The 27,599-nt window shown below is 38.2% G+C and overlaps 1 protein-coding gene across 1 annotated transcript in view; it reads left to right on the plus strand.

Moving 5' to 3' along the window:
• igf2r (insulin-like growth factor 2 receptor) overlaps positions 1-27,599 on the plus strand; it is a 41,259-nt gene that overhangs the window by 8,836 nt on the left and 4,824 nt on the right. The window contains exons 7-42 of the mRNA XM_067417984.1: positions 559-661; positions 740-899; positions 1,353-1,539; positions 1,645-1,748; positions 1,951-2,106; positions 3,102-3,248; positions 3,373-3,660; positions 4,623-4,773; positions 4,951-5,128; positions 5,719-5,834; positions 7,074-7,233; positions 7,326-7,502; positions 7,615-7,716; positions 7,796-7,897; positions 8,588-8,762; positions 9,498-9,671; positions 10,024-10,167; positions 10,309-10,484; positions 11,373-11,460; positions 11,542-11,745; positions 11,835-11,965; positions 12,045-12,148; positions 12,229-12,362; positions 12,434-12,630; positions 13,811-13,937; positions 14,162-14,293; positions 16,543-16,805; positions 16,890-17,102; positions 18,655-18,804; positions 20,985-21,143; positions 21,604-21,802; positions 22,058-22,210; positions 24,615-24,852; positions 24,960-25,096; positions 25,169-25,286; positions 25,684-25,830. Coding sequence (XP_067274085.1) covers positions 559-661; positions 740-899; positions 1,353-1,539; positions 1,645-1,748; positions 1,951-2,106; positions 3,102-3,248; positions 3,373-3,660; positions 4,623-4,773; positions 4,951-5,128; positions 5,719-5,834; positions 7,074-7,233; positions 7,326-7,502; positions 7,615-7,716; positions 7,796-7,897; positions 8,588-8,762; positions 9,498-9,671; positions 10,024-10,167; positions 10,309-10,484; positions 11,373-11,460; positions 11,542-11,745; positions 11,835-11,965; positions 12,045-12,148; positions 12,229-12,362; positions 12,434-12,630; positions 13,811-13,937; positions 14,162-14,293; positions 16,543-16,805; positions 16,890-17,102; positions 18,655-18,804; positions 20,985-21,143; positions 21,604-21,802; positions 22,058-22,210; positions 24,615-24,852; positions 24,960-25,096; positions 25,169-25,286; positions 25,684-25,830 — 5,694 coding nt within the window. The remainder of the gene's footprint in view (positions 1-558; positions 662-739; positions 900-1,352; positions 1,540-1,644; positions 1,749-1,950; positions 2,107-3,101; positions 3,249-3,372; positions 3,661-4,622; positions 4,774-4,950; positions 5,129-5,718; positions 5,835-7,073; positions 7,234-7,325; positions 7,503-7,614; positions 7,717-7,795; positions 7,898-8,587; positions 8,763-9,497; positions 9,672-10,023; positions 10,168-10,308; positions 10,485-11,372; positions 11,461-11,541; positions 11,746-11,834; positions 11,966-12,044; positions 12,149-12,228; positions 12,363-12,433; positions 12,631-13,810; positions 13,938-14,161; positions 14,294-16,542; positions 16,806-16,889; positions 17,103-18,654; positions 18,805-20,984; positions 21,144-21,603; positions 21,803-22,057; positions 22,211-24,614; positions 24,853-24,959; positions 25,097-25,168; positions 25,287-25,683; positions 25,831-27,599) is intronic.

Genomic DNA, 27,599 nt, shown 5'->3' on the forward strand with positions numbered 1-27,599 from the left:
CGTCTCAATCAGCTCCCTACTTCCCTAGTCAGGGCACTGATCAGGACATAAGTCAATGGGCTGAGTCCCTGATCAGTGCCCTGACTACTGAACTAGGGAGCTGATTGAGACGCACCCATGTTGTTGTCGTGACTCCGGAGCGCTAGTTGGTGTTCCAGTATAATCGGTCCGTCGTAACGCTTTAACGCGTTAAAGTCACGTAATTAATTAATCTTAATTAACGCGTTAAAGTCCCGGCCCTAATATATATATATATATATATATATATATATATATATATATATTATATATATATATATATATATATATATATATATATATATATATATATATATATATATATATATATATATATATATATATATATATATATATATATATATATATATATATATATATAATATATATGCAAGTTTATTCCTTTGATGTCAAAGCTCAGTTCAGTGTCATGGTTCCTTCAGAAATCATTCTAATATGCTGATTTGCTACTTAAGAAACATTTCTCATAATTATCAGTATTGAAAACAGGATCAGCATAACTGATGTTCTCTTTTTCAGACTACAGCTGCGGTACGAGGGAGTCGAACAAAAACCAGACTTCTGTGATGGCCACACTCCAGCAGTCACGATTACATTTATCTGTCCCTCTACAAGGCAGGCGGTAAGAAGAATCCTAGCGTTTCATCTCATTATACCTACTATACTCGGTTAAATCACAGTTTTCTCAATGGTTTATCAGGGAAGTAACCCTAAGATGATCAGCAACTCAAACTGTCGGTATGAGATCGAGTGGGTGACGGAGTACGCCTGCCACAGAGATTACCTGGAGAGTCAAAACTGCAAATTTACCAGCGATCAGCACGACATCTCCATCGACCTAAGTCACCTGACACACGGCAGTGAGTTACTCTGATAGTTAAAGAAGAGGCGAATGATGTTAATGTTGCTGTGGAAAGAATGAAAGAGCGATTGATTTGATATGTGATTTCTGAGAAAGGCTGTTGATATTTGAAATCAACAAATAAATATTAAAAAAAATTAAACGAAGATGATGAACAAAAGGAAGAACAAAGAATAACCATACGGTATACAAGAGTATATACAAGCAAGAGTACACCACGGGACACAGCAGTTTCAAAATACACAGTGACACTAAAAACTGTCCTGTTACTATAGCCAACATTACAACAACAGCATATGTGACACTGATACTGATACACATGCGTTGTCTTTCTCGACTGTAAGCATAAGTAAAACATTCATCAAATTAATGTTGGTGTTTGCAGAACAACAGAGGTTCACACATTTGTGGTTCATAATCGATGTGATCAATACTTTTCTTCATATTTTAGCTACGGACACACCCTATATGGCTGAAGCCAAAAATGGCAAGGACACCTATGTCTTCTATCTGAACGTGTGCGGGGAGACCAGTGCTGCTCAGTGTGATGATGGCAAAGGTTTTGTATCCTCCTGCCAAATCAAAGACTCCGGGGATGTGAAGAAGATTGCTGGGAGATACCAGAACCAAACGCTGAGGTTCGGTTTTACTCACGTTTTATTTGTTACTGATTTGTGTAACCCTTAAATGCAGTGCAGAATTTAAACCTGTAGAGCAGTAACCCTTTACTTTTTTATCTTTAGATATTCAGATGGGGATCTCACATTAATCTACCCAGACGGCAGCAGATGCAGCACTGGATTCCAGCGCATGACCATTATTAATTTCGAGTGCAGTGCGACTGCTGGTGAGTGACACGATGACTCCTCTCATAGTGACTTGTAAAGTCAAGTGCTGATCATCTGATGAGACCGCTGATTTAACACTATGATTGAGGAAGTTTGAACTAAAAGGAAGGAACTGCAGCAATGTAACCTAGATGACCTTTTTGTCATGTCCAAAATGTGGTTTTCAAAATGTTCCACTCACAGCAGGCTTGTGGTTTTCAGGGAACGGCCAGCCGGTTTTTACAGGAGAGTCTGACTGCACGTATTACTTCGACTGGCAAACTGCGTATGCTTGCGTGAAGGAGAAGGAAGACTTGCTGTGTCGAGTCACAGACCACAAGAAGCGTTATGATCTGTCACCTTTAACACGCTATCCAGGTTAGAGATGAGCAAGATGACTTGTGTACTGGAAAGTGTCGTCACTGATCGATCATGAGAACTGTGTGGCTTTATGATATATTTATTTAATAATTTTCTGTTATTTAAATACAAGTAAATAAATACAAAAGTTTAGGATTGGTAAGATTTTTGTAATGTTTCTGAAAGAAGTCCTATGCTTACCAAAGCTGCATTTCTAAAAAAACAAACAAACCTGGTAACACTTTATTTTAAGGTTCAGTTATTAACTATTAACTTATTTGCATGCATATTACTAGAATATTGGCTGTTTATTAGTACTTATAAAGCACATATTAATCCCTTATTCTTCATTACCTTATTCTACATCCCTTAATCCTACCCAATACTAAACTTAAACGCTACAAAAACTACCTTACTAACTATTAATAAGCAGTAAATTGGGAGTTTATTGAGGCAAAAGTTGTAGCTAATAGTGAATATGTGTTCCCCATACTAAAGTGTTACCAAAAACCTTTTATTAAAAACGCTACTATTGTGAAATATTACAAATTAAAATAACAAACGTGCATTTAAATAGCAAAGCTGATTTTCACCTGCCATTACTCTAGTAATGTTAAAAATGGTTGTGCTGCTTAATATTAAAAACCATGATGCATTTTTTTTTCTTGATGAATAGAAAGTTCAAATGACCAGAATTTATTTGAAATATAAACCTTTTGTAACATTATAAATGCCTTTACTGTCACTTTTAGTCAATTTCCTTGCAGAATAAAATTTTAAAAAAAGAAAAGATTTGACGCTGTATTAAAAGTTACATAATTAGACACTTGAACAGACTGAAATTAGTAAAATTAAAGCTAAAACAATAATGTAGTATAATAAGTGGACATTTTTATTTTAAATTTGTACATTTATATTTAAATTTGAAACCCATTCTCTGAAATATGATTACACTTCTTAAAAATTATTGTCCCATGAGGTATGGGACTTATTGCAAATGTATGTTTTCTCAGATTCTGAAGGATCTCAGAACTGGGAGGCTGTGGACGCCAAGGCACCGGAGTCTGACAAGAAGCGTTTTTACATCAATGTTTGTCATAAAATCATCAAGGGCGGGGAGGCCAGCTCTTGCCCTGAGGACGCAGCAATATGTGCAGTAGGTCAGTGCGCCATTAGAGATCCTCTCCTTTCTGGATAAATATAAATAATTGTTTAAAAAAAAAAAATCATATTCATTATACAGTACATTATTGATTCATTCTAACCCAGTATTTCTTCTCTTAGGAAATGGGAAAACAATGAACTTGGGCAAATTCCTGTCTTCTCCGCAAAAGGCGACAGAAGGAGATGACATCAGACTCATTTACACTGACGGAGACGAATGCAGAGATAACATGAAGGTGGGAACGATCATCACTCTGAAGTGTAAGCCTGGAGATGTTGAGAGCGCTCCGGTCCTGAGGAGCGTGTCCAGCGACGGCTGCATCTATGAGTTTGAGTGGTTCACCGCTTCCGCCTGCGTCCTCTCCAAAACGGAAGGGACCGACTGCAAGGTGGAAGACCCACAAGCAGGTACTGGACAGTGTTGTTTAAGTGTTATTTATATACTATTATAATATTTATTAATAATAGCTTTTATTTTTACATATCAGTTTTTATTGTAAAGCTGCTGTTCGTAACTTATTTTGTGTTCAAGATGTTCAAAAATGCTATAATGAGTGTACAACATGAATCAATTTTCCAGAATGTGTTTTTGTCTTATGCTGAATCATTACGGTGCTCTTATAATAAGTGTTTATATTGGGTCAATTTCAGACCGGTCTGGTAGGAACCGCTGCAGAGGAGCACAGTGCCTGCGTGACTCGCATTTAGTCATTTAGTTTAGCACAATTTCTAACACTTAAGCTAAAAAATATAAACATAAAATCTAATTCCAAATATAAATAAAACCTATAATAGTATCTCAATGATACAAAAAAAACGCTGGCACAATTGGTAAAAACTGTTACATAAACTTTAAATCTGTATCCAAATAATATCTTCTGCCATACTAAATTATTCCATCATGTAAAGATTTTTTTTGCAAAAATAATTTATTTTATTTATTTGAAGGCATTTGTTTTTTTTAAGTAATGGCTTATAACTCCTAACTGGCTGAAACCTTTCAAATTTTTCAAATTTTAAAAATCATGCTTATGTTACATCACTGCTGAGAACCTCAGAGCAATTTATTGATTTATTTTGTTATTATTGATAATTGACTTGATGACTATTAGAAAGTATATATATATGGAAGCTCAAACTTGGTTTAGTTTTTAATATAAACTAAAATAAACTACACTAAAATAAGCTAGACTCAAAGTATTTATATTTTATTTTACAAAAATGTTTTCTGATCCATAGTTCTTATCATTTTTAGTGTACAGTGTCATAAAATTATCTGTACAACTTTATTATTGAGTAGATGTGTCTTAGTGGTTTCATGTTGTGGGGTTTATTTGCCCTTTTTAAAATGTGCTTCTGTTCCTTTGCAGGAATTTCATTTGATTTGTCCCCTCTTCAGAAAGCTAATGGAGGTTATTATAACATATCCAGGGAAAAGTATGACTATTTCATCAATGTTTGTGGCAATGTTACGGCCGCCCACTGTCCAGAAAAAGCAGGGGCTTGTCAAGTTGACCTGAGGTAAGTTGACTTTTGTCATTTATTTACAAGGTGCAATCCAACAAGTTTCTTCTGTGCTCACTTGAAGTGTTATATGAAGCAATGGAATCATAACCCATTTGATCTTTAACAGGGCTTTTTGATCTTATAAGATTTCACTGTGGCTGGAGCTAACCATTTTTTGTTTTATCTCCACAGCGGCACAAGCTCTTGGAATCTCGGCGAGTTCAACTCCAGGCTTTCGTACTATGATGGCATGATCCAGTTGACCTACAGAAATGGTTCTCAGTACAACAACAAGCAGCACACGCAGCGCTCCACACACATTTCCTTCCTCTGTGACAGAGAAGCCGGTCCAGGCAAACCAGAGTTTCAGGTATCACACCTGCTTCTTTGTTGTGTTTGTGCTGAGTCTTTACACAAGATAAATATTTTTAGCCTCGCCTCAAGAAACGCTTCTCCAGCATAAAGCGATGCGTGTTAAGCATTTTTTTTTCCTCAAGCTTTGCGTTGGACACCTTCAGACATTATTTCTATAAAGGCCCTGATATACTTTTCTCTTAGGGGCTAACATAAGTTAATATTTGCAGCGGTATAGTTACTGACTTTACACTTATTTCTGTGTTTAGATGAATATGTAAATATGTTCAGCATGCTTTCCTTTTATTAACAAAATAAAAAGCATAAATGACAGCAGTTAAGTTTTAATAAGAATTTTTACTATAAAGCGGCGTGTTCATGTTTTACTTGCAGACATCTGAGCTCGATGGACTGAACAGATGAAATTTTGAATTCCCAAAAGTTCTCAGAAAGTTTTTGGAACTCTCTAAACGAACTTTGTTTAGGCCTGATTTTATTTTTATTCAAAATGACATCACACTTGTTTGTTCTTCTATTCTTCTTGTTGTATATCAGAGCCTAAAGTCTTTTGTCTTGTCTTCAAACTAAAAATGTCCTTTTCTGCAGGATGAGGATGAGTACACTTATAACTTCAAATGGTACACTTCCTATGCCTGTCCAGAGAGACCACATGAGTGTGTCGTGACGGATCCCAAAACTCTGCAGCAGTATGACCTGTCCAGGTTAGCTCGCCTTTCACCAAAGACTCACGTCCTAAAGAAATATTAATTGTTACTGTAAATGTGAACTGTGACATTTTTACACTAGTGTCACCAAGCTGGTTTAAAAAAAGCTGGTTTCCTGAATACTTCACCATTTGCCACTGATTGAACAAACAAATGGTCCCATCCCAACATTGATTAAACAAACAGCGCCTTTTTTATGACAGTAGTTGTGTGTGAATCAACCTTTGAATGGCTTTTCTCTGTATATTAAACTATTCAACACTATTTAATTGTCTTTGTATATTAAACTAATATTACAATATCTTGATATTTTAAGATGGACAAATTACTGAAATTACCGTACCAATTTATGTAATTTTAAATGGCTATCAAAAATGTGTAAAAATTATCTTAAAAATTAAGTTAATTTCCATCTCTCTTTTATTTACTAATTTTTTATTTATTTTTTATTTTGGTTATAAAAAACACATGTGGCAACAATATTTAGTTTAAAACATATTTTGTCTAATTTGTCTATATTTCTTTAAAGGAAGCGTATGTAAGATTGTGGCCAAAACTGGTACTGCAATCACTTTTAAATGACTATAGAGCAGTGTATCCCCCCTCCCCCTCCCCCTGGCTTGAGGTTGCCAGATTGGCAGCAGGAACGTTTGTAGCTGCAGCTGTGGTAACTAGAGCAGATCTGGCAACCCCGGTGCAGAAACACTTCTGACTTTGTGATTGGTAGATAGGTGGAGGGCGGAGCTTCAGGCCAAACATGACAACATCAACATCAGTTGAGGGCTGCAACAAAATCTTACATAAAAGTTCCTTTAATATTTGGCAGGAATTGCGCCTTTTTTTTTTTGTAGCAGTGAACTGCAGATAACGTCTCCATATTTAATAGTTGTAGTGCTTTTTTATATAAATTAAATTTTTGTACCATAAATGTATAATTTATAATTAGTTTACTTCTTTTGAAAGCATTTTTTTTTTCATGCAAAATGTTCAAAACATCTTACTTTGAAGAAGTACTTTTTACTTTATTTTTATTTGAACTCTTTTTGGTTGTGGCCTTCCATGTCATACTGGATACTATAAATGATTACTAGATACAAATGCACTTATAATCCAGATCATATTTCCTAAAGCAGTGTACTCGCTCCTCTATACTAGTTTAGAAGAACAGATGCTGGTAGGAAAGTTTGACAGTATGAATAACAGTGGCTGAATCAATTGTTTCCTTCCCTTCTGCAGTTTGTCGGTGTTTAATGGCGGTAGGAACTGGCAGGCCGTGCAGACGTCTGACCCCAGCGGCCCACGGAAGTACTACATCAATGTATGTCGACCTCTTAAAGCCGTGCCAGGCTGTGACAGGAAAGCTTCTGTCTGTGAGGTGAAATTCGAGACTGATAAGGTTAGTTTACTGACTGTTAACATTACAGGAGAATGGACATAGTGAAACCGTAACATCGACAAAAACGTGTATGTACATGTTAATTTTTGCAGGAAGGTCTGTCTGAGAAAGTAGAAGTCCGTAACTTGGGCATTGCTAAGAAAGGGCCAGTGATCAAAGAGGAGGACCAGCTAATGTTGGAGTACACTAATGGATCGATGTGTGAAGCAGATGGAGTGAAGACCACGTACACAACACGTATCCACTTCGTCTGCTCCTCTGGGACAGCAGTGAGTCATTCCTGATCTTGTTTTTATTACTGCAATTTATATTTCGTTATTTATAAATCAGTGGCAACAACAATATAATGACAGTATATTATTCTTTGCTCTTTTTCTTTAGCCATCTGGCCCTCGCTTTGTGGTGAACCAGAAATGTGTCGTTGACTTTGTTTGGGACACTGAAGCAGCCTGTGCCATCTCAACAGCTGTGGACACCAACAAGGTCAACCTTTATTTTTGGGAAGATAATACTTTGAAGTAATCAAAAAGATTTCGCTTCTTATTTCTCTTTTTATTTACAGACTTGCTCAGTGAAAAATCCTAACACTGGCTTTGAGTTCAACCTTAAGCCGCTGGCTTCTGAAAAAGGATACCATGTCAAGGCTCACGGAAAAGACTTTGTCGTATGAAGCACTTTTAAATCTTTCAAATGCTCTTGAGTAGGGTTGTATCTATACTAAAATCGATACTAAACAGATACCTTAGGCAACAGTTATTCACTGTTGTTTCATTTATACTAGCGTTCAAAATTTTGGGGTCAGTAAGAGTAAAAATAATCAACATGAATCAATTTCAGCAGGGATGCATTAAGTTGAAGGATTAAAGTGACAATAAAACATTTACATAAGAATCCTTAAAAATATTAAGCAGCCATTTGTTTTCAACATTGATTTAACATATATTCAAATAGAAACAGTTATTTAAATTGTAATATTTCACAATATTACTGTTTTTATTGTATTTTTGATAATACAAGTAAATGAAGCCCTGGTGAGCATGAGACCCCAAACTTTTGAATGATATTGTGTACTTTATATGCTTGCACATTCAGTTACTTTTACTAGAAAGAAAACCAATGTTACAAACGTAGTTGACTATATGTGCTGAATAGCAGCACATTTTTATCTGGGTGAGGTACTATATTTTTTTATACTGCTGGACTTTTTTTTAATTCAACACAGTTATGCTGTGCATTCCTACTCTCTTAAGTTTGTCTCAAATTTCTTTTTTCCTTCTTGAATTTGAAATATGTCCTTAGTGCAATTTATAGCAAATTGAAGCCAAACGTCACGTACCCTTCCTGTCTACTGTAGGTGAACATTTGCGACTCCGTAAAAGAGTGCGGAACCGTCAAAGATAAAGCTGTGGCTGGCTGTGAGCTGGAAGATAACAAGCCTGTGAGTCAGGTCGGGGGGGAACAATCTCTCCAGTTCTCCACCGATGGCACTCTCACTCTTACATACAAAGGGGTCATGGACTTACAGACAGGTGCGTATCCAGTGCTAAGATCACTTGATGACCTGCACTTTTAGTTAGAGATATTATCCTTCCTTATTAACCTTCTGGTGCTCTTGGGTCATTTTTGACCGAATTTTTTTTTTTTTCTTCACTAAATGTTTACTCCGTTGGAATGGTACGAAACTTGTTAAAGTTTTTGGCAAAAAAAAAAAATGATGGACATTATTTGAAAAGGTTAAATGGTCATGAAAGAAATAGTATTGTATTGTTATTATAGACTTAATTGAAAATGAATGGGAGAAGAATTTCATCTAGTGGAAATGTTTGATTCTGCAACCAAACAAAGTCTTACTGAAAGCTAATTTTTTGAGATATCGGCCTCAAATTTGGAACACTGCTTGTTTAGACTTAATCACCATTTTAGAGTAAAACGAAAAGGGAAAATATATATTTTATGTAGTACCATAAAATCAGTTAAAAATAAAAAAATAAAAATTATCGAACTAAAATCAAGTACCATGATTTCATTAATATATAAAAAAAATGTTGTACCAGAGGGTTAATTTTTATTTATTTAAATAGCTTATAGAGGAGAGGTTTTCTTTGAATTTATTTGAATTCCTTTTTATTGTATGATTATTCTATCATATCATGTCATGTACACTAACTTTATGAAGTTTGGGGTCTGTATGACTTATGTGTTTTATTTAATCAAAAATACAGTAAAAACTGTAATACTGTGAAAAATGACCTTTTCTGCTATAGGCACAGAAGACACCTTCATCATTAATTTAGTGTGTGACCAAAAGGCCACCCCAGCTTCCCTAAGGCTTATACAGGAAGAGCTGGGCACGAGCACTCATGTAACCCACAATGTGTTCTTTGAGCTTTCCACCGCACTAGCCTGCGAGCCTGGTCCTGTGGATTGCCAAGTCACTGGTAAGCTTTCCCATGTTTCCCATCTACTTATCAAAAGCATGCTTTTAAAATCGCCATGAAATTGAACTTGCGAGAGTCTTGATTTTGTCAATGGGGAGTATATTGAATGGTTGTGGTTTGCTAATGGTGGATCTCATGTGAGTGACAGGTTGTCCCGCCTTTGCACCAGTAAACATTACATCAGAGAAGAGAAGAGATATTGCTGCAATTTAAAAAGAAATTATCTGCAAGGATAAATCATTTATTACTGCAATATTCCATTTCATGGTGTCTTTAATTTAAACTTATGTTTGTCATTTCTGCACCACTATTGTCACAAATTCCCATTGATTGATTCCCATTGCATTTCCAGATTTACAAGGTAGAGAGTATGACTTGGGTGACCTCAGCCTTGATGAAAATTATTATGTTCCTCTGGACACTTCGGATCAGGCCCGGTCTCAAAAGTTTTACATCAATGTGTGTAAACCACTGCCTCGCGTCCAGGGCTGCCCTGGTGAGTGTATACGCATTGACAGACTCAATTAAGTGTTTTTGTTGTGATTGATGGTTTGTTTGTGATTGCAACCAAGGAAGCTCTTAGTATCTCTGGTCTGAATGATAACGCCGTAAACTAATAGACTTCTGTTGTTGGCAGCTGGAGCGATTGGAGCCTGTGGCCAGATCAACGGCAGGAATGTGAATCTGGGATACGTGCAGTCCAGCCTGCAGTCTGCACCGGATGGCTCCATCAGTATTGTTTATCTGAATGGGGACATATGTGGTTCAGGACGTTACTCCACCCGAATCATCTTCCAGTGTGATGACAGTCCTGTAAGCAAATGCATGGTTACTCTAAGATCAAATATATTTTTATCAATTTCACTTTCCACAAATAAGGAATAAAATGGTATCTCATTACTTTTTTAATTAATTTCAAAGTTATTTCATATTCTTTTGAATGAAAGTTATTAGATTATGAAAGTGATGTATTTTTGAACTATAATCTAACCTAAAGTTTAAATAGTTTGTGTGATTGACACGTCCACTGTCTAAATGCTTATTGTAAAACATGTAATGACCAAAAATGTATTTGTGTTTAGCTGCAAGCAGTAACTACAAAAAAAATATTTGGTCCCAAACTAACTAGTCCCTAATGAGTGACAGCTTAATTTAAGCAAATTCTGGTGTTTTATTTATTTTTCATTTAGATTTAGACCGGGGGAAAAACAGGATCACAAATAAGATGTATCTCATGTCCCATATTTTGGTAACTGGATTACAAAAATGTCATCAAAGAAAAAAAAATACTAAAAAGTATTATTATTATTCTTTGAAATAAATTTATTTATTACATCATTATCATATCATTACATCATGGATGCATTCACATTATAGTAAAGACATTTTTAATATTACAAAAGATTTCCATTTTAAAGATTTCTATTCCATTTTGAGATTTCTATTCCTCAATGGATTTTTTTTTTTTAATTAATCAAATTTGATTGAAATTGTAATAATATTTCACAATATTACTGTTTGTGATTGATTAAAAACTACCTTGGTGAGCAGAAGAGACTTCTTGCAAAAACAATCTACACAAATAGAACAAATCTACACAAATTTTGTAATCTACTTCTGGAAAGTGTCCCATGTATTTAAGATACTGAAGGTTTTTATGGTGAAGCTGTTAAAACACATTTGTCTTTGCTTTATTAAAAGGGTGCACCCATGTTTGATCGCAAATACGGCTGCGAATATGTTTTCATCTGGAGAACCTCAGAAGCTTGCCCAATCAAAAGAGTGCACGGTAAGATGAACAGCCAATTCCTTTTCAGGACCGTTAACAAACACTTTCGCTTTAACTCGATGTTTTTCCTGTTCTCCCTAGGTGAAAAGTGTAAAGTCAAGGACCCCAAGAGTGGTTATGAATACAATTTCACACCGCTGGCTGGAAAGGACTATGAAGTGAAGGGTTCGGGTTATGAGTATCACTTTGCAGTGTGCGGCCCCATTACATCAACGGTCTGCCCTCATGGTTCCAGCAGCCCTGTGTCCTCCTGTCAAGTCGAGGACAAAAATCACAGGATCGCAGGTGAGTTCATTTATTTCGTTCAGTATCAACGCTGAGCTAGTAGGTGAGTTGTTTTTTTCATGTTTATCCTTTCTTGTGCTCCTTTACAGGGTTAGCCAATCAAAACCTCACATTTGATGATGGGATTATCATGATCAACTACACGAGTGGGGAAACGTGCCACAAGATCTACGAGAGATCCACTGCTATTCTCTTCTCCTGCGACCACAGCAAGAATCCTGTGAGATGCTTGCAGCCACTGAACAAGCTTATTAAAAAGTTGAATGAATTTCCTCAATAATTCTTTGTTCGTTTTTCAGGGTAAGCCCGAGTTCATAAAGGAGACCGCAGACTGCACATATCTGTTCGATTGGCATACAGCTTTGGCCTGCCCTACCTTCAAAACCACAACCTGCTCTTACAAGTGAGAACAACTTTTTTGCAAATGTTTTTGCACGTAATACAACTGTCTAAATCGTCTATAAACTCCTCTCTCTTTTGCAGTGATGGCAATGGCCACTCCTACGATCTATCCTCTCTGGCCCTGCACAAATCTAATTGGATAATCGTGCCAGAAATGACCAAACAGAAGCAGCGGTACTATATCAATGTGTGCAAGTCTCTGGTGCCTCAGACTGGTGAGTTGTAGCAGCACAGCTGGAGAGTATTGACCAGTCAGCTTAGGTTTTTAAACTGGTGTTTGTCTTAGGGTTGTGGAGCTGCCCGTCTAGCGCTGCAGCCTGTCTGAAGGACGGAGACGAGTATGTGAGTCTGGGGGAGGCAGAGGCAGGACCACAGTGGGATAAAAACATACTGATTTTGAAGTACACCAATGGACAAGCCTGTCCCGACAGCAAGAGAAACCGGACCACTATTATTCGCTTCAGATGCGACCCTGACAAAGTGGTCTGTGATTATTTACGCTTTTAAATATAACTAAATGTCACTTGATAGATATATATATATATATATATATATATATATATATATATATATATATATATATATATATATATATATATATAAAGTATATGTGTGTGTTTGTGTGTATATATGTATGTATGTGTGTGTGTGTGTATTATATGTATATATTAGGGATGCAACAATACAGTTACGTTTCAATACATACCTCATTTTTTAACCACGGTGTTCGGTTCGTTTTTTTGCTTCTTTTTTATTCTATTCTTAGGCGACAGAAACAGAAAGTTATTAGTAATACTCAGGAGCGTGCGCTCGCCGCATGTAAAGCGCGAATGAAATGTTTACCGGCATAGTGAATATGATTGGATATTTGCTCATATAAGCGCGTAGACTCAAAGGCACACTCAAAAGAGGCGAAATAAACTGAGAGGAATATTTCAAACGGAGAGAAATAGAAATAATTAAATGTAAAACTGGGGGGGAAAACGCAGTTCACCTGCACGTATTGAACCGAGAATACTGTGCCGAACGATTCAATATTATATTGAGATTTGTGGCATCCCTAGTATGTATATATATATACATATATATATATAATATCATAATTTTATTCTGAAAGGTTGTTTTAAATTAATCAAAAGGGACAGTAAGACATTTTATGAAATATTTTATAATGTTATGAAAAAATTATATTTAAAATAAATTGTCCTTTCAAACTGAGTACAGTTTTAAAAATATTTAGAACAACTGTTTTCATCATTGATGATAATGTTTCTTGAGCAGCGAATCAGTTGTCTGGCTTTCACCAGACCAAGCTCACTTTAAGATTAGGCATTGGTCTGGGAAGTCTGCTCTGTATTTTCTACTGCCCAAGAGGTGTGATCAATGAGCATCATTCAAATGACTCTTTATGAAGCTGAAAATTCAGCTTTACATCACAAGAATAAATTACATTTTAAAATAGTTTCAACGGTTATTTATTTCATAACATTACTGTTTTACTATATTTTTGATCAAATAAATGCAGCCTTGTTGAGCATAATATACTTCTTTCAAAAACATAAAACTTCAATCAATTTATAATTGTATATAAGTTATAAGTATATTATTTATTTTTATTTCTGTGTATATATTTGACATCCTGTCCCTGTCTGTCTGTCTGCAGGACTCTGAGCCCACTCTGATCACGGCACTGGAGAACTGTGTGTATAACTTTGTGTGGTTCACTGCTGCAGCCTGTCCTCTCAACAGCACTGAGCATGGAGACTGTAAAGTCACAAATCCGGCTACAGGCGAGTCGCCCACTTGAGCGTTAGTCACGCAGAATACACAATTACTGACATGACCACTCAGAATCAGAACAACTGAATCATCTTATCCAGACACTTCCTGTCTGTTCAATGCAAATAGCCTAAATACATCAACACATTGCTCAAGTTAAAGGTCTAGCATACTGCATTTATTTTTGTCCCTGAATCAATCTAAGATGTACTGTGTATGTGTTTGGTCCTCACAGGTCATCTATTTGACCTTAACGCCCTCAGTCGAGCAGGTGGCTATACAGTCTATGATCCCTTGGCCCAAAGGAAGATGTTCAGACTGAATGTGTGTGGAGAAATAGTCAATGCTGGTTGTGAATCTGGAACAGGTATGTTTCCTTTTGTGCCCTTCATTTAGTGAAAAACATAATCAAGAGATATTTTTAACACAGTTTAAAGGTGCACTATGTAGTATTTTTGCAGTAAAATATCCAAAAAGCACCAGGCCATATATTTTGTTCTGTTGAGTTCTTACAATATCCCAAATGTTTCCAACTATTTTTAAATTGTGAGAAAATTGCTATTTTAACCAAGGAGCCGGGATGTCTGAGGGAGTCACCTGTCAATGGCGTCATGTCTGCGTTACTCTCTGTTTCCGGGTTTTATTCTGCAGAAACGCTTTACTCTTAGCAGTGGGAACAAGTGTCACAGCAGCCGCTGAGCGAATGCACAGAGTAACGTCATAACCTAATTTTAAACACACTCAAATGTATCTAATATGATAAACAGTGTCAATAGCGCCGATGACTGTGTCCCGTCATAATAAAAGTCCCGCTGCTCGCGAGCCGTGTGTTGTGTGACAATCGCTCCAGCTGCCTAGCTCAGCTCCTCAACACTTGGTCCTGCTCTGCTTCATACTGACGTAAATAATCACATTCATGAACATTCATGAGTCCTTTCCTGAGTCCTTGTCCCAAGATTCTGTGCTCAAACCTGCTGTCATCAAACCACACCTTTGTTTTGAATAGGCGCCCTCTAGTGGACAGAAAAGTTACATAGTATAGCTATAAGTTAGCCTGACGTGGTCATACGAGTCTGAAACTGCTCCACTGGGCAGTGATTATGGGGCGTTTCAACCGAACCAGGAAAGACCTCAATTGGATAGACCTACAACCAATCAGAGCAACGAAGCGACGTCAACAGAGCTCAACTGCACTGTGTTGCCAAGTCCGCGTTTTTTTTTTTCTTTCACGGGTTGTTTTCTATGTCCGCGGGTTGAAGCGACTATTATGTGATATATAGACCCATGAGTGCGAATTTTAGCAGGCAACCTTGCCAAAAAACACAGATTTTACCCCCCAAACGCCATTTTTTTCCCGGAGAACCCCCAGAGAAACTATTGTTTAGGGCTAGTAGTTGGCAGGTTTTGTTGTAAAAACTTGGCAACCCTGTCTGCACACGCGCTGGAATAAACAATCTTTGCCAGTGTTGTAAAAAAATAAAAGAATTGAACGATACACAGAGTACTTACCCAACATGATCATCATTTCTGAGAGAAATTGTGAAGGTGAATGCATATACAAACAAGCTCTCCGTTTAGGATTTGAACAAAAATAATCCAAGCCCCTTTGATGACGTGCATGATTACGTTACTGTTTATCATCTGTCCGTCATCGTCTAAAGCCCGTCCTGATGATTTCATTGGTCCGAACAGTTTCTGTTCGAGGATAATTACTCCTCTATGGAGCAAGGCCAGACCGAACTGCCCGACCTAAAAATTGTATGTGCGGGGCTGAGTTGGCTGGCATCCAGGCTAGCTATAAGTAGAACTTTGGAGTCTTTGGGTACCAGGTAGTTTTAGGCACTCAGCTATAGGAACTAGTCACCATGGTGGTCCTGCAAGAACAAAATTTTCCCTAGGGCCATTTTCCTGGTTGCATTCTCTCTGCCAGTAGGAACTCTGAAGTGATGTAAGCCGACCGACAGTGAAGTCATTTAAGCACGGCATTTAATGAACTAGGAATGAGGATGGCGTGATCAGAGCTGTGTTTTTGTTGTGTGTTGTAGGTTTCATGACAATGGAGATGTAGTTTACTTCTCTGCTGTTTTGCATATAATGTGTCTCATTATTCACCTGTACTCACCCTTGAAAAGCACTGCTGCCACAGCTTCAAAGTGCTTGAATTTCACTCTTAAAAACCTTTACAAACAGTGATCAAGGCTGAGAAAAGAACACTTGCCTGGTCTTCTCCATCATTCCATCTATCACTTTTTTTCATGTTTATGGTTTGCACACAGCTTTTCAAAAATGCCAGGTGCCGGTGTTTTGTATGGCAAGCGCTCGTCCAGTCTGCGTACAGTTGCATCATTGGTAGTTCCTGTTGTGCTGGGTTAGACCCTACTCTGGAGTAGGAGCTAATTTAGTCCTCTCAAAAGGCTCCAAAAACTGGGTACTTCTGCCAATATTTATAGGAACTATGAAAACTTGCTATTTGTCCCTGAATCATGGATGGATGGACACAAGTAGTTTTAGTTTTTTTTTTTCTTTGCTCAGCATTTGTTTCATTGAGAACAGAAAATGTACATGTTTAAATACATTCAGGCCCTGAATCGAATCAAATACTTTTTTTTGCTTTAGGTGTGTGCATCAAGGACAATCAGAATGCCATAAGTGCTGGAAAAGCCACAAGGAAGCTGGTCTATAAGGATCAGGTGGTGGAGCTCACCTATGAGGATGGAGACGCGTGCCCTGCTGACCCTTCCATCAAACACAAGAGCGTCTTCAGGTTCGTCTGCAAGTCTGAGGGAGGAGGCACGGATGAGCCCGTGCTGGTGTACTCGGATGTTACCATTTGCACTCACTTCTTCTCCTGGCACACCCCTCTGGTCTGCGAACAACAGGTAATGGGAAGTCGTTTAAACTTCCGATCCTTTAAACCTCACTTCATTTGAACCTGTAACATATTTAATGCATCTCTTCTGCAGGTGCCGTGCTACGTTTGGAATGGAACCAACCAGATTGACCTGAGTCCTCTGATCCATCTCACTGGTTACTACAAAGCTATCAATGAAGATGTACAGAGGGAAAAGTCTCCTGACTTCTACATCAACATCTGCCAGCCACTCAACCCCATCCCAGGGATCAACTGTCCTCCAGGGGCCGCTGTGTGCATGAACCCTGTTGCTGGAGCTCCACTTGTGAGTAAACACATGAGCAGTGAATTCCTTTCCTTAATTTTTTATTCCATTTTCCAAAAAAATCAATTTTTCCAGAACAAGTCCTATACCAATACTTGAATGTTTGCTACTCACCAATACAAGTACCGATACCTGTATTTTCAGAGCAATCTTTGCAAAATAATTTAAGTAAATAATTCTTGAATTGTCTTACCTAATAATTATTATAGCAATCTGTCTCTCTCTTTCTTTCTCCTTCTTTCTCTCTCCTTACCGTCAAGTAACATTCGTAATAAGTGCATTGCTTTACTGTCCTTGTTTTTGACACATCTAATCGAACTACAAACTTCCAGGAATGTTTGTGAGAAAATTTGTGCCGTTTCACACTCAACACACTCTGTGTGTTTTGCTTATCAACTTCCTCACAGCAGCTGTACAGTCATAAATATAGAATTTATGCTTAATATTCTATTAATTAGACACATTTATATCCTAGACATAATATATTACTAGTTTAATTATAAACCAACTTGTTACAGAGGCTATCTCAAACTACATGCATACACTGCCGTTCAAAAGTTTTTGAGCAGTAAGATTTATGTTTTTTAGAAGTCTCTTATGCTCACCATGGCTGCATTTTATTTTATTTTAAATACAAAAAACAATGAAATATTATTAAAATATAAAATAACTCTACTTATAAGCTCATTACTCCAGTCTTCAGTGTCACATGATCCTTCAGAAATCATTCTAATATAGTGTTGTCAAAAGTACCGACCGCGATACCAAATCCGTACTGAAATGTTAAAAATGTGACGCTTCGAGCGCTGTTTAGCTGTAATCGTAAACACCTCTGACTGGTCATTGTGCTCACGCGCTCATCGGATGTGCCAGTGATTGGCTACAATGATCAACTCACGGCAGCGGTTTGAAACAACACGGAAGTGTTTGAAAAGTGTTTTGAAAGCGGGAGCGTTTGAAAGCACAAGCAGGCGTCGACCAGCGGACCGGTAGGCTGATAGACACCTACATTCAAACGCTCTGTGTGTATCTGTGTAAGCGCTCTGTGAAAAGCGTCATTGATGTATTTTTACAACATGTTTGTGAAGCGCTGATCAAAGTAGCCAATCATAGACCTATTTGATGAGCGCGTGAGCTCAATGGCCAGTCAGAGGTGTTCACGATTCCGCTCAACAGCGCTCAAAGCATCATATTTTTAACATTTCAGTACCGAATTGGTATCGCGGTCGGCAATACTCTTTTGACAACACTATTCTAATATGATGATTTGCTGCTCAAGAAACATTTATGATATTTATCAATGTTGAAAACTGTTGTGTAATTTTTTTTCTGGATTCTTTGATAAATAGAAAAGTTCAAAAGAATAGCATTTGTTTTAAATAGAATATTTTGTAACAGAATATTCATGATATCAGTGAAATGAATTTGAATAATGTCATGAAGTATTTTTCATTACTAATACTGAGGTACCAGTGGTTGTACCAGACCTAGTCTATAGTGACATGTTTGAATCAGATTTTAAATTCAGTGTGGTATTTTCCTTTCTGTGCAGGACATCGGACGAATCACCTCTCCTCCTCGCTATAACAGGAACACCAATGAGGTTGAGATCACCTTTAACAGCACGACAATCTGCGCTTCTGACAACACCACCAAATACTCCTCCAAGATCATTTTCACCTGCCAGAAAGGGGCAGATCTGGTAAGAGATCAACTCAAAATATTAGTTGGAGTCATAAGTAGAGCTTCGATCAAAAAATCAAGCCCGACCCTACCCGAGGCCGTCCCGGTTCGACACATTAACTGTAATTATGAGCCAGAGCCCATTTTTTTTAATACGTAGGCGTTCATGACGAGAATGAGCCTGTAATAAGAGAACTGGACCGATGTGATTCGGCTCAATAATCCGCATGCGCGCTCATGAACCGTTCATCGGTAAAATGATGTTTCTTTGAAATCCTGCTCAGACATTACATTTATCTGTAGCTTACTATACTTGTTGTAGCCATTAAACAATGTTTTTTTCATATTCATATTTAAATGGACTGCATTTATTTGGACTGCATTTATATAGCGCTTTTATCCAAAGCGCTTTACATTTTTGCCTCACATTCACCCATTCATACACCGACGGCGATGTCAGCCATGTAAGGCGCCATCCAGCTAGTCGGGAGCAGCTGGGGTTAGGTGTCTTGCTCATGGACACTTCGACACTTTGTCAGGTGGAACCGGGGATTGAACCACCAACCTTCTGGTTTGTAGACAACCTACATGAACCACTGAGCCACTGCCGCCCCGGTTTAAGTTTTATTTAAGTTTAAATATAATAAAAAATTTAAATTTCATCTGATTATTATAAGTGCAAAGATGCTAATTATCAGAAATTGTTTTGGTGGTAATATTTTGTTTAATATTAAGTTTTATTTTGTAGAAACCCTTACTTTAAAGTGAATTTCATTTTGTATAAATTTTATCATAATTTTGATCAAGGTTTCTTTTAGGCGTTTTTAGACTAATCCTGACTTGTGCAACTTTGTAGCCTACGCATTGGTTTCTTAGTTGTAGTATTAGTTCTTACTTTGCTAAAAATAGTAATAGTAAAAAAACGAATGATTAAAATAACTCAAACGCTTGATTAAGGGCCCAGCCCGAGGATAGTGCCGGGAAATCGTTCGGGTCAAGTTCAGGCTCGGGCAGGGAATCTAAACTCTAGTCATAAGCCCCTTTCACACAGAATTTCCGGAAAATGCACTTATATTGTGTCCTGGGATTGTTTGATTTTGGTTCATTCACACTGCCAGGGATTTTCTGGAATCTGTTCACACACATCCCGTATTTCTCTCTTGAGAAACCACATTCATGCTTTTTTTTTTTTTATTCGGTCATAAATCAGCAGCCATTTAACCCTGTAGCCCAAGACCGGTTTCCCACTGAAGCTAAGCAGGGTTGAGCCTGGTCAGTACCTGGATGGGAGACCAACTTGGAAAAGCAGGTTGCTGCTGATAGAGGTGTTAGTGAGGCCAGCAGGGGGTGCTCACCCTGTGGTCTGTGTGGGTCCTAACGCCCCAATATAGTGATGGGGACACTATACTGACAAAGAGCACCGTCCTTCAGATGAGACGTTAAACCGAGGTCCTGACACTCTGTGGTCATTAAAAATCCCATGGCACTACTCTTAAAGAGTAGAGGTGTAACCCCCGGTGTCCTGGCCAAATTCCCTCCATTGGCCCTTACTAATCATGCCTTTCTAATAATCCCCATCCACTGAATTTTACATTACATTTATGCATTTGGCAGACACTTTTATCCAAAGCGACTTGCATTGCATTTTTTTAAGGTACACTTACATTGGCTCTGTCACCCTCTCTCCTCTCCACCTATCGCTGGTGTGTGGTGAGCGCACTGGCGCCGTTGCATCATCCAAGTGGATGCTGCACACTGGTGGTGGTTGAGAAGAGACCCCTGACATAAGTGCAGAGCTCTTTGGGTGTACAGTAGTACATATGAAAGCTCTATATAAATGCCTCATTCATTCATTCATAAATTATTGCATTGTGTACTGTTCCACTAATCGGGCGAATGGTTTCCGCTTTAGTGTCATCACTACGACACCCCTTACGGCATTGTTCCTGCCTAGAGAGCACTGCGCGTTCCAGGACTGATCCCGACATTGTTACTAGTTCCCCATCCCGGGATCAATCCCAGGACATGTCTGCCTTCACACAGAAGGCACTCTAGCAATCGTATGGCAATTTTCTGGATTGTGTGAAAGCTCCGTGTGAAAGGGGCTATACATTTTCGAGTTCAACCGAGTTGTTGGTTCAGTAATTTTGCTATTGGTTTCTGTTGTACATGAGTGTAAGTGTTTGTTTCCATGAAAAGGGTTCTCCCCGGATGATCCGAGCACAGGACTGCTTGTATGTGTTCGAGTGGGCCACTCCTGTGGTTTGCCCGGAGACCGCCACAGTGAAGGGCTGCACTCTGACCATCTCTGAACTGAGTTACAGCTTTGACCTCTCAGCACTGTCAGGGCCCGTTCAGGTAATGACCAAACAGACTTTTCCCAGAAAACAAAGACTGAACATTTGAAATGGGTACACAAACAAATGGTTTGTGTATTGTTTCAAATATTAGACGACCCTAATTATAATATGATTTGTCTCGATATTTACCTTTTGTAAAAAGGCTTTTTGATAAAGAAAATGCTTTTATTTGAAACTAATTTTCTTACTCCATATTTTTCATATTTACATTTTTTAAATTGAAATACAGGTCAAATGTACCAATGATCACATAAAAAAGATTTTTTTGGCATACCATAAAAATTGTATTTGAATAATATAACAAAAAATTAGGCTATCCAACTATATTACTTTATATTTATATGGTAATATGTTACCAGCCACTAACTTTTGAACAGCCGTGTGTGTTTATATATTCTAAAATCTGGAACATAGTAGCAAAGGAATGATTCTGCAACTCAGTTTATCATGTCTTTTAGGTTGCTGGAAGCTCTGGCACCTTTATGATCAATGTGTGTGGGACTGTGGCAGACACAAAATGTAAAGACAGCGCGGTATGCCTGATCTCCACTGGCTCGGCGGTTTCCTATGGGAGCAGCAAATTCATGAACCTACTCTACGAGAGAATAGTGCAGGATGTGGTCATCCAGTATAGTGGAGGAGACACCTGTCCTCAAAGTAAGACAGACATACTGAATCACTCTTAAAAACATAATGAAATAGACAGCATTTCATGGCATAATAGGTGGACTTTTGACATATAGTCTATTCCAGAAGGTAATCATTATTTGTGGTGCAAAGTAAATGTTTTATAGTAAAGGCAATCTCAAAATCGTTCAAAAAGTTCAAAATTGCAAAGTTGCAAAAAAAGATGCAAGAATACAGTTACACTTTTCCCCTAAATGATTAAAATTTGTGTTAATTGTCTTTCAGTTACAGATAAAGATGAAGTATGCACTTTCCCCTTTAATTTCATGGGCAAGTCTTATACTGATTGCACAACGGATGGCAGGACTGATGGAAAGAAGTGGTGTGCCACTACAAGCAACTATGACAAAGATCAGAAATGGGGCTTCTGCTCTGATGGTACGCATCCCTGACAGCCTGAAATACATGTACTTTTTCAGGATAAATCAACTGGACAAGCTAAATTTATGTAAACATACATTTAACATTTTTAATTAATGGATTCAGTTCCTTTTTAAGGAAAGAAAAATAGTGGTGTCAAATTGATTCATAGCATTTAACAAGTTTTTTAATTAAATAATATGATTGTATATAATATATATTGTAGTTTTTATTTTTATATATATATATATATATATATACACACACAAACGCATATGATTTAATCAAAAACTTGTTAAATGTGATTAATAATTTCTAAGATTGTAAAATGTGTTTCTGTCTGAACTCTTGACTTAAAGGGTTAGTTCACCCAAAAAAAATTATGTTTATCTGCTTACCCCCAGGGCATCCAAGATGTAGGTGTGTTTGTTTCTTCAGTAGAACACAAATGAAGTTTTTAACTCCAACTGTTGCTCATATAAAGCATTAGCCTAGAAATCTAGATGTACCCTAGCAGCAGCAAATCTAATCTGCCCGCGAGTGTCTTCTAACAACTTTCAATACCCATCTGAGCTGTAAACGGCAAACTCTTGAATGATTGAATGAGGCATTTATATAGCGCTTTCAAATGTACAACTGTACACCCAAAGCGCTTCACATTCATGTCAGGGGTCTCTCCTCAACCACCACCAACGGCAAACTCTTGACGGGCCAATCACATCGTGTATAGAGTCGGCGGGCGGGGCCATAATGACGACGGCCGAGTTGCGTTTGCGTGCTTCTAGTAAACACAGAAACTGGCGAACGGCGGTCTTTTGAATCAGCTTTGACCGCGACTCTGGAAGACTTGGAGTTAAGCTTTTCTCTGAGAAAAGAACGGCACTGAAGTCATTCTTAAAAAGGGAAGATGTGTTCGGAGTTTAGCCGACCGGATACGGCGAATGTTTAATCTATCAACAAGCTCCACTTCCCCCTCGTTGCTCTGGTTGGTGTAGCGCTATCCTATCGTGTGCAGAGGGAGTTTAAAAGACAACCGTTTATCCCGCCCCTCGGATTGAATCAGAAATCAGAATCAGAATCAGAAAGAGCTTTATTGCCAAGTGTGCTTTCACACACAAGGAATTTTTTTTGGTGCTGAAGCTTCCAGTGCACATAAACAATACAATACAACACGGTAATAAAAAATTCTAAGAATAAAAATATGAAGAAAAATATGAACAGTATAAGGTCACGGTTAAGTTTAGTCAGAAGACGTAGATTATGAGCATTTACAGTATTTGGGTGGAGAGAATAAATATAAATAATAAATAATATAAGTAATATAAGTAATCACCTGAGTTTAGGAGATATTGCACTAAAAAGTGGGAATAATTGCACTTACAGGCATTTGCCTTGGGGGGGTTAACTGTTCAAGATGGAAATGGCCTGTGGGGAAGAAACTGTTCCTATGCCTAGATGTTCTAGTGGCCAGTGATCGGAGTCGCCGTCCTGACGGTAACAGTTCAAATAAGAGGTGTCCGGGGTGAGTGGAGTCTGTGATGATTTTACCCGCTCTCTTCCTCACTCTGGAAGAGTACAGGTCCTGGAGGGTTGGCAGTTTGGCACCAATTTTGCCCTGGGGTTGGGGGGGTTTGGCAGGGTTGGGTTTGGCAGTTTGGCACCAATTGAGCCCTGTCAATGGTGAGTTTGCAGACCAAACATCTTGATGTGGGTCTGGCTTGTCAGGCTTATAAAGCATGTCAATGGGGTGTTTTCTATGAGAGCCACTATAAGAGTAAAAAAGAAATGCATGTGCATCCATGCTAAACCCTGCGGCTCGTGATGACACATTGATGTCTTAATTGATGTTTGCGAGAAACCGATTAGCATTTGTGTTTTTGTTAGTTTTTTTTTACCTCATATCAGACAAATATCATCTAGTATTCCCAATGCCATTACTTCCACCGGAGAAGGTCAAAACCCGGCGCGATCATATAGATCCCTCATTAGTGCTTGTGTGGATCGGTCGATTGATCGCACCGTAATTTTGGCCTTACTTGACGGAAATAATGGCGTTGGGAATATTAGATGAGATTTGTCTGCTATGAAGTAAAAAAAAGAAAATACTGTTGGGTTTCTCGCAGAAACCGATAGTTTCATGTCTTAAGACATCAATGTGTCGTCACGAGCCTCTGTGTTTAATATGGATTCCTTGCGTTTAATATGGATGTGTATGTTTTTTGCTCTCATAGTGGCTCTCATAGAAAAACACCCTATTGACATGCATTATACATGCATGCTTCTTTGTGCTCTACTGAAGAAACAAACACATCATGAATTCCCTGGAGGGTAAGCCAATAAACAGCAAATGTTTATTTTTGGGTGAACTAACCCTTTAAGAGCTATTTTAAGGTATTTTTTGTTGTGTGTGTGTATTTCACAGCACTCAGAGGGAAGCGTCAGTCGTCCATTTTGTTCTCGTGCAACCAAGAGGCGGGCCACGGAAAACCACGGCTGATGAGCGAGACGCAAGGGTGTTCCGCCACCTTCCAGTGGCGAACGAGTGCGGTGTGCCCACCTAAAAAAATGGAGTGCCAGCTGGCAGGACAACACCAGACCTATGACCTGCGCACCCTCTCTTCTCTTACAGAGCCGTGGAAATTTAGTCATCAAGGCGATTCGTGAGTCTTACACTTGTTCGGTTTAATTTCATTTAACCCTGTTGCAGGACGCACCTGCATCTGTTCAGTATGTATGAAATTCAAGATTTTACTATTCATTCCCACAGTTACTACTTTAATCTGTGCCAGGCCATCCATGGAGGCAATTCAGGTTGTTCGGCAGAAGCCGCCGTGTGTCGCAGACAGGGCAATGGGAAGACTACGACTCTGGGCCGTGTGCACACGCAGACCATGGAGTTAATAGGTTAGTGCTTTCAAACCTTCTCTGACGTAATTATGGTTTTATTGGTTTCTCATCTGCATGTATTTTTTCCAGATGGAAAAATCCTGGTCAATTATTCCATGGGTGACGAGGTGTGTGGAAACAAAAAACCAGCCAGAACAATCATACAGCTGAAGTGTGGCAACACAATGGGTCATCCAAAATTATTTAAGTAAGTTATGAGTAACTTGGCATGAGTGGCTTAAACAGATTTTAAACACCAACACTACAAGTTAAATTGGCTTGAGTTGGATGTCGCGATGGTCTTTACTTACCCATTGTGACGTGTTTCTGAGCAAATTAGGTTTGCTATTATAAAAATGTGGTTTGTTATTGCTGTGAGATGTTGCTAAGAGGGACTAAACTATGAGGGCACATGAATTTAAAAAAAAGATAAGATAAATTAAAAAGATAAATAATTTCTGATAAATACTGCAATATTCCGTAAAAAACAAGAAATTGACTATTTTAATTTCATGCTGACTTTTTCCAGACTTCACATAATCACTTATTACTGCTTTACCGCAGTTCTTCTCTGACAGGTAAATAAGATTCTTTGTGTGTTTTAGGGAGGATAAAACAGCATGTGAGTTCTGGGTGGAGTGGGAGACTCGATCTGCATGTGCTGTAAAGCAGGAGGAAGTTGAGATGGTCAATGGAACCATCCAAGTACCCGAGACCGGAGTCATGTTCAGCCTGGGAGCGCTTTATTACAGGTGACTTTACTTTTATTTTACTTTTACTTTTAATAAAGTTTATTACTTTATTACATCTCTCGCTCTCTCTCAATTCTCCTGCTTTAAAGGAACACTCCACTTTTTTTGAAAATAGGCTCAAGTCCCTTAGAGTTAAACAGTTGAGTTTTACCCTTTTTGAATCTATTCAGCCGATCTCTGTATCTGGCGGTAGCACTTTTAGCATAGCTTAGCATACATCATTGAATCATATAGGTCCATTAGCATTGCTCTCAAAAATTACCAAAGACTTTATTTTTTCAAAGATAATATTTTTCCAAATTAAAACTTGACTAATCTGTAGTTACATCGTGTACTAAGACCAACGGAAAATTAAAAGTTTCGATTTTTATACCGATTTAGATAGGACCTATTTTTTTCATTCCTGCGTAAGAATTATGGAACTAAGCGGTCGTACCATGGGTTCAGCGGCGCAATGATATTACGCACCGCCTGAAAGTAGACCTCAGATAGGTAACTTCTAATACGACCGGCACTAAGTTTGTGTCGTTTCAGCCGGCAAATTATGTAGTGGATTTACTGTGATTAACCATATGGTTCTGTATGCCGTAAAGAGCTGTGATGGGAGTCGAAGAGTCGAAGGTGTATACTACTATCATCATTTTTCACAGACCAACGAAAATCAAGCAATGAAAGAATCAGTGGTTGACTGCTCTGAACCATAGATATTAAAACACCGGTAGATTCAAACAAGAAACTGCGTGTTTGCTCAAAGCATTTGGGACCAGATGACTATTTGGAAAACATAGACAGGGTTACCACAGTACGGCATCTAAAGGATATGGCCAGACAGGGCGAAGTGTATCATCCCCCATGGATGTAAGTGTTACATTATTACATTTTAGTTAGCTTGAACGACCAGATTTAAAAGCACTGCTGTTGTCTTTAGCTAACCTGTGAATGAAATCACTAAATGTGGGGGTTTTGCGCGGCCATTTGGTTTATACAGTATATAACGTAAGTAGTTTTATTTTTAGCATTCTGGTGAGGTAGTGTATAGTTAATTAATAGATTTGATTAATAGAATGTTTAATTGCCGGTATTGTTTATCTTCAGTTTCTATGGTACAAAATATTACGTTAGTGATGTTACGTTCTGTTCCAAGGCTTTGGAGTGTGTCATGCATTGAAAATTATTTGGCGGCCACCAAAAAAATGTTTGTCCCGTCAAAGCCTTATTTGATCAGTTTTTTGTGATTTATGAGTGAAATGACTGGGCGCATGTTAACTGAGTGACAGAGAGAAACAACGGAGAGCGCGCACTCTCTCTGTCTTCATAATAAGCAGTCTTAGCATATTTCATTCACATTACGTTAGTCAAAATCAAAAGGTCGGCAGACCGAATCAATGTCAGACCATTTTTCCTTGAATTTTGACTCTTCTCTGACTCACCAGTTTGAATTTGTTCTCCTCGTCCCTTCTGCCACAGTCTGTTCAGCCAGACTCTCTCTTTCACATTTCAAAAGCTCGTCTTCAGTTTAACTGTTATTCCGGTTCAAATAGATACGGTTCGGGATCTGCACCAAAGTAAATATCTTCTGAAGCGTCTCTCACAAACGTCTCCATGGTTACAACGCACGCTCTCTGAGCAAACAGATCGTCATGCTGTTTATGTTGACAGAAGAAGGCGCTGTGTAATATCGCCGCTACACCCATGACAGCCGCAAAGTTCCTACGCCGGCATGAGAAAGTAGTTCCTAGCTATAGCGGTCTAAAAAAAATAGAAAATTT

Source organism: Pseudorasbora parva, chromosome 15, assembly GCF_024679245.1.
Source record: "Pseudorasbora parva isolate DD20220531a chromosome 15, ASM2467924v1, whole genome shotgun sequence".
Lineage (NCBI taxonomy): Eukaryota > Metazoa > Chordata > Actinopteri > Cypriniformes > Gobionidae > Pseudorasbora > Pseudorasbora parva.